The sequence below is a fragment of the Rhamphochromis longiceps genome, linkage group LG1 (genome assembly GCF_057381845.1).
Source record: "Rhamphochromis longiceps isolate RC_006_pf linkage group LG1, R_longiceps_female_GT1.1, whole genome shotgun sequence".
NCBI classification, from domain to species: domain Eukaryota; kingdom Metazoa; phylum Chordata; class Actinopteri; order Cichliformes; family Cichlidae; genus Rhamphochromis; species Rhamphochromis longiceps.
The window spans coordinates 42,611,041-42,618,099 of record NC_140557.1 but is presented as its reverse complement, the minus strand read 5'-3'; the positions used below and the strand labels follow the sequence as shown (position 1 = coordinate 42,618,099).

The following is a 7,059-nucleotide window of genomic DNA, read 5'->3' as shown; positions in this document are numbered from 1 at the left end:
GGTAGTAATAAAATAAACTACTAACTCGTTTACGCTGCGTCCGCACCTACACGGGTGATTTTGAACACGCAGCTGTTTCGTCCACGTAAACGACGTTTCGAATCAAAACTGAGATTTTTTTTAAAACTCCTTTTTTGCGTTTCCGTGTGGACGAGGAATACAGAGTTGGACACGCAGCGTCAAAGGTATGTGCCTTTATTCACGTCACGCTGTGGCCACGTTATTGTTTACATGAGATGAACTGCAGAATGATAGAGACGAAATACTGTTAATCTGACTGTCTGCAGGTTTTACACGCAGTTACTGTCCCTCTGTTTACAAAGGCAGCGGCGTCACGGTGTCATCATTTTATGTGTAGTTGTTTTTTTTTTCCTGTGTAATAATGTTCAACATTGTTATCAATACATTTTTCAAAAAATGCCTCTCTGTGCAACATGGGTTCAAAAACATAAACAGCTGTGGGATCCTGTTTGTCTGTGATTTGAACAGCGGAAACCAACCCTGCAGGGAGACCTACCTCAGCACCTGTGCAGGTGAAGCCAAAGGGAAGATTTGCTTCAGCAGATTTTCTAGTCTTTGTCTTAGAATGAAGTTGGTTTGGAAACATATTCAGCGACGCTTCATCTCCTGCTTTGCGTTTGTGTGGGCGCCCCGTGCTGGCAGTGTCCAAGCGTTGTTTTCCCCCCTTTTCATACCGCGCCCCCCCTGCAATGGCTCTGGCCCCCCCTAGGGGGCGGGCGCCACACTTTGGGAAGGTCGGGCTTAGAGCAACCATCTAGATAAAATAATCTTATTTATTTCATCAAATCTAATGTTACATGTTTAAGGACACAACTTTCACCGCCTTACTGTCCTGATGTTTAGTTCTGTAGTCAACTAAAAAACTGCAATAAATCAATTTGTAGGAAATCAATCAATCAAATTCCTGTTTCTGGGTCTGTAGTGACAGTACATTTTCTACATCATCAAAGATCACACAATTCTTGTCTGATTGTCACTGTCTCACACTCCCAGCATTCAGATGAATCCACTGCAGACCATATCTGCTGGGGCATTCAAGGCTGACATCAAATCAGCTTCCACCTTGTGTCTGGGCGCTGGGTCGGCTCTGGTTCACCATCAAGACAGACTTAGAATGAAGTGCCTTCAGCCACGCTGATGTAATCCTTGAAGTCAGCTGGGACACTGAGCATAGAGCAGACCTGCACAGCAGCAACAAAAAAGCAGTGAAGAAAATATGGAAAACACTGAATCAGGTGACACTGTAGCCTCATCTGCTATACACACAGAGGGAAACGAGGAGACAGCTGAGAAACTACACCAGAGGTATCTTTAATTAACCAAGAACTGTGCTGCACAGTAGGGCTGCTCAATTTATCGAATTTTAATCACGATTACGATCTGGGCTTTCAACGATCATTAAAAATGACGGAGCCGATTATTAGCCCCTCCCTCATTTATCCGCGACACTTTAAAGGCCGGTCCGTGAAAATATTGTCGGGCATAAACCGTCCGTGGCGCAAAAAAGGTTGGAGACCGCTGATTAAGAGGACCCGAGGGAAGCTCGGAAAGCTAAGCAGGAGTTATTTGGAGAGTGACTGCTGTTGGTTGAAAAGAGAGGTAAAAAAACGTCAGTGGTGTTGCACACTATGTTATTATTTTTTAAAGTCATTGTTAACCCTTTAAAGCCGGTCAGAGCAGCACGCTCCGTGTTGTGTAACTATTTTTAAATCCCTGTAGAACCGGAACCGTGTAAGCTAGCGCAATAATTTGTTTTGCATATGAAACCGGAGGAGTTGTACTTACATCTGATGCCATCAGCTTGTCCTAAGTCACGGTTTCCTTCCACATAAAGCTTTGCAAAAACTGCATAAAAAGCTCTTGCAGGAACAAAAACATAATATTCCAGAAACACGCTTTGCCGATCCGATCAGCTGTTCGTAACACTTCCCACAGTGAAACAGACGTCAGCGCGAACGATCGCATGTCCGCCATTTCCTGGCCGAAACCGGAAGTGACGTCACTTTCGCAGAAAATGTAGTTTTTTACTTGTAGGCCTTAAGAGCCTATACTGGTGTTTTTATAAGTCATGTCTGACTTTATGCTTTTCTGAATAGTTGCTGGGATGCTGAGAAGTCGAATTGCACTGCTGGAAATACCGTATTTTCACGACCATAAGGCGCACTTAAAAGTCTTAGATTTTCTTCAAAAAGTGCGGCGCGCCCTATAGTGCAGTGCGCCCTGTGTGTTGTAAGGAGGACGTAGTAGAGAACACCATGAGAACGTTAAAGGGTGAAGTGTGGGCGTTGATCGTATATACCGGGATAAATCGCACATACCTGTATAAAAGGACAGGTATGTGCATTATGTGGAACATCGTTGTTTTAACAACCCTGAAAATGGCAAAGAGACACGCTTACGAAGCACAGTTTAAACTGAAGGCCATCAGCTACGCGGAGGAACATGGAAATCGAGCAGCGGCGAGAGAATTTAAGATTAACGAATCGATGGTTCGCAAATGGAGGAAGCTAGAAAACAAGCTCCGGCAGGTCAAGAAAACGCAGCTGAGTTTCCGCGGACATAAGGCGAGGTGGCCCGAGTTGGAGGAAAGACTCGAGCGGTGGATCATCGAGCAAAGAGCGAGCGGGAGAAGCGTTTCGACTTCACCATTCGGCTAAAAGCAGTTTCACTAGCTGAAGAGATGAACATTGAACATTTCCAAGGAGGTCCGTCTTGGTGCTTTCGTTTTATGAAACGGTGCCATTTTTCCATCCGGACCAGGACTACGGTAGCGCAGCAACTTCCAGCGGATTATAAGGAAAAGCTGGCCATCTTCTGCTCCTACTGCAGCAAACACATCGGCGACAAAAACATCCAGCCCAGCCACATCACTAACATGGACGAGGTCCCGCTCACTTTTGACATCCCGGTGAGTCACACTGTGGAGAAGAAGGGGACCAGCACAGTAGCGATACGCACAACGGGGTATGAAAAGTCTTCTTTTACTGTTGTGCTTGGCTGCCATGCTAATGGACAGAAACTGCTGCCTATGGTGATTTTTAAGCGAAAGACTTTGCCTAAAGAGAAGTTTCCAGCAGGAATCATCATTAAGGCAAATGAAAAGGGCTGGATGGATGAGGAAATGATGAAAGAGTGGCTGAGGGAGGTGTATGTAAGGAGACCAGGTGGTTTTTTCCACGCATCACCATCGCTCTTAATCTGTGACTCTATGCGTGCCCATCTCACAGCCGATGTGAAAAAACTAGTGAAACAAATGAACTGTGAGCTTGCTGTCATTCCGGGAGGCCTGACAAAGGAACTCCAACCGCTGGGCATCGGTGTGAACCGCCCGTTCAAAGTAAGGCTGCGAGCGGCCTGGGAGCGATGGATGACCGGTGGAGACCACAGTTTCACTAAGAGTGGATGGCAACGCCGGGCGAGTTACGCCACAATTTGCCAATGGATTGTAGATGCTTGGGCTAACATGTCTGCTGGCACTGTTGTTCGAGCTTTCGCAAAAGCCGGCATCATTTCCGAGGCACGGCACGGAAAGTGACTCTGACGGTGAAGACAGTGAACCTGGCATGTTTGATGGAGATTTAGCGCAGCTGTTCAATTCAGACACAGAGGATGAGGACTTCGATGGGTTTGATTGATGATAAAAATGTGAGTACCAAACTTTGTTTTGCTCCTGCTTTATTTTTAAATACGCACACTTGTATGCTTGTGTGTTGTTGATGATGACGATTATTGGTAATAAAAATGTGAGTAAGGTACCGAACTCAGGTTTGCTCCCGCTTTATTTTTAAATACGCATACGGTACTTGTATGCGCCCTATGATCCAGTGCGCCTTATGTGTGTGTTAAATACAGTAATGGCACACATAACTGAGACTGCGCCTTTTAGTACAGTGCGTCTTATGGTCGTGAAAATACGGTAGTTTATTTTGATGCTGTTTTCTTTGCAAATTTGCATCATAGGATTGTTTTTTGTTTTTCCTGCAGTATATAAAAATAAATAAAACTATGAAGGCACTCAAAATAAATTTCCTGTTGTTGTAAACTATTTTTTGCAACTTTTTTGTATTTAAAGTTTTGAGGGATAAACCTCTTAAATTTCTCCAAGTAGAAATATATGTAAACAAAACCAAAAACGATTTTCAATTTTTTTGTAGTTTATTGCACTTTTTTTGCAATTAATAATAATAATAATAATAATAATAATAATGGATTGGATTTATATAGCGCTTTTCAAGGCACCCAAAGCGCTTTACAATTCCACTATTCATTCACTCTCACATTCACTGGTGGAGGCAGCTACAGTTGTAGCCACAGCTGCCCTGGGGCAGACTGACAGAAGCGAGGCTGCCATGTCGCGCCATCGGCCCCTCTGGCCAACACCAGTAGGCGGTAGGTGAAGCGTCTCGCCCAAGGACACAACGACCAGGACAGAGAGCCCAGGGATCGAACCGGCGACCTTCCGGTTACAGATGCGATTCCCAACCCCCTGAGCCACGGTCGCCCCAATGTATGTAGTTACTATGGACTTAATGCATACATATTATTAAAATATGGGCTATATCAGTTGTATAGCAACTTGAAATGCTCCCACAAATGGCACTACAGCATGTAAAAAAGTAATATAAGCTCTGGCGGACTTGGTTCTATAGTAGGTCGTAAGGGTTAAATAAATATCGTCAAATAATCGAGATCTCAATTTCAGTGAAAATAATCGTGATTATCATTTTTGCCATAATCGAGCAGCCCTACTGCACAGTGCAACTGCTCAGCAAACTGCAGCTAGCCAGGCTAGCTAGCAAGCCCAATAGCTAGCTGATTCAAAAAAAGAAGAAGAAAAAAACCTCTTTTTTTGTCCAAATAGAGAAAAACCAAAATCTCAGACTCAAGGCTTTAAAACGATCATCCACAAACCAGTGAGTGACAGTAGCAAAGTCTGATTTCATATCATGTCACTGGCTCCACAAAAACCTTCATTCCGCTCCGATTAAAACAAGAAATCAAGTACCTGTCTGAACTTAGCTCGAAGCTTGTCCATGTCATCCTGTAGCTTCTGAGAGTGCGGATCATCAAGAGGAGAGCTTTGGATCATTCCAAGGAGGGCGTCCAGTGCTTTCACACGCTTTCTGATGGCACACAAGTTGGATTGACATAGCTGTAACAATTCCACACACTGCAGCTAAGAGTGATGACCAGGTGAAACAAATAACTTCTTTCCTAAGGAGTGGAGCAGTAAATGCTTAAAATAAATACAAAACGCAGTTTGTAAATGATGATTTCATTTCATAAAAAGAACACGAGTCAAACATGGTGTTGGTAGTGTGGCAGGCTGGGGCTGCTTTAGGACCTGGATAAAAATCGAGGCCTGAACTCTGTTCTCTACCAGAAACTCCTAAAGGACAATGCCAAATAATGCCAAACACAGCAGCAAGTCCACCACTGAACGGTTTTGGAGTGGCCTAGTCAAAATGTGACTTAAATCAGATTAAGATGCTTTGTCACGACTTTAAACAGGCTGTTCATTCTACAGTTCTACAAAGATTAGGCTGAAACTCCTTCACAGCAACGTGCCAGACTCACTGCCAGTTATACTGCAAACGATTCATTGCAAACTGGCAAAACCTACTTTTAAGCTTAGGAGGAATCGTTTTGTCACATCGGGCCATGTAGGTTTGGATTTGTCCTGTAAAAAATGCATTTTGTATTTTCTAGGGATATTTGAGTCTAGCGTTGACATTTGCCACACTGCCTCCGGAGCATTAAAAAGAGCACTAACACTCACAGCAGCATCAGAGAGAAACAATGCGAACTATCTCCTGTAACTACACCTGCTCAACAGAGCCCGATACACGGATCCTGAACAGGTTTCAGTCCACTCTGTAACTAGCACTTCATCACGGTGCTGTGTTATTCGGGATTAACATGGCGATCACAGAGTTTCACAGACGCAGAGCGCCTGTACTAGCTGAGCTGTGGCGATGAACAGCAGCACGGGAACGGCTGGAGGATCGTGTTTAAGGCGGTCCTACCTTGATTTGCCATCTATGTTGTTTTGGAGGACACATTTCCACGTGATTGCAAAGCCGTAATAGAAGGACATCTGTCAGAGACAACAGACAGTAAACCTCTCTGAGCACCCGGAGGTTCACGTTGAATCACGCAGTTAAGGGTCCTGTCCTCACCTCGCAGGACAGCCGGGCCCCGTGATTAGCTCCGTGTCTGCGGCCGTCCTGAAGCCCTCGGCGGGTCCCCCTCTTAAAACCTTCCCGGTAGCCTTCATCTCGGAACCTGTGAAACAACGAAACTGAGCTTCAGACTGCTACAGGAAGCAGCATCTATTCACTAAACCCACCTTTCTTCTGCAAACACAATGCTACCAAACAGGTCATCGTCCATTCTCACGTCGGCCATTGCTCCAACTTCCGGCTAACTCGCCGGAAATTGTTATCTGACTGAACTCTGAACCCGGCGGCAGTGCCACCCCCAGGGTAGGAGGGAAAGTGTTCTCAGACGGTATGAGTTTCTTTGATTTTATTTTTTGCTTTGACAAACGCATAGAAACCAATGAAGCAGTTTCTCAGCAGCCTGTTTGAGCTCTTTTCAAAGTTTCAGCTCCCACAAAAGAGCCAAATCTTAAAGCTCCCAAACGGCTGTTTTAGTATAATTCGGTGCTTGTAATTTAGCCTAATTTAGCAAAGATGAATGTTTTGTGTGTTGGTGAGTAACTTTAAGTGTTTTCATAAAAGTTGTTCATTTACTACTGCTGGGGAGAACTTACATGGGGTTCAAGTCCTGTAATAAAGTTTGAATTCTTTTGTCTTTCACAATAGAAAATGACTAACAGTCCTCTCACCCAGCTCCTAATCAGCATGAATCTGTAGCATCCCCGGTATAAAAGATGGTCTCTAAAGCCGATGGTTCACAATCCTTTTATGAAACAGCTTTGTACGTGAACACACCGTGAGAGCTACAACATATACAGAATAAAAAATACCATTAGTAAATAGAAAAGAGCATGTTACCTTTAACCTTTTGCCTTAT

At 44.3% G+C, this 7,059-nt stretch overlaps 1 protein-coding gene across 1 annotated transcript; it reads right to left on the bottom strand.

Annotated features, from left to right (window-relative positions):
* lto1 (LTO1 maturation factor of ABCE1) lies at nt 1-6,456 on the bottom strand. Its single transcript, XM_085409966.1, has 5 exons — nt 6,371-6,456; nt 6,201-6,306; nt 6,048-6,118; nt 5,027-5,144; nt 1-1,202 (listed from the first exon to the last, which is right to left on the bottom strand). The coding sequence occupies exons 1-5, from the start codon at nt 6,427-6,429 to the stop codon at nt 1,131-1,133; spliced, it is 426 nt and encodes a 141-aa protein (XP_085266092.1). The 5' UTR covers nt 6,430-6,456; the 3' UTR covers nt 1-1,130.
* Nucleotides 6,457-7,059: the final 603 nt, after the last annotated feature.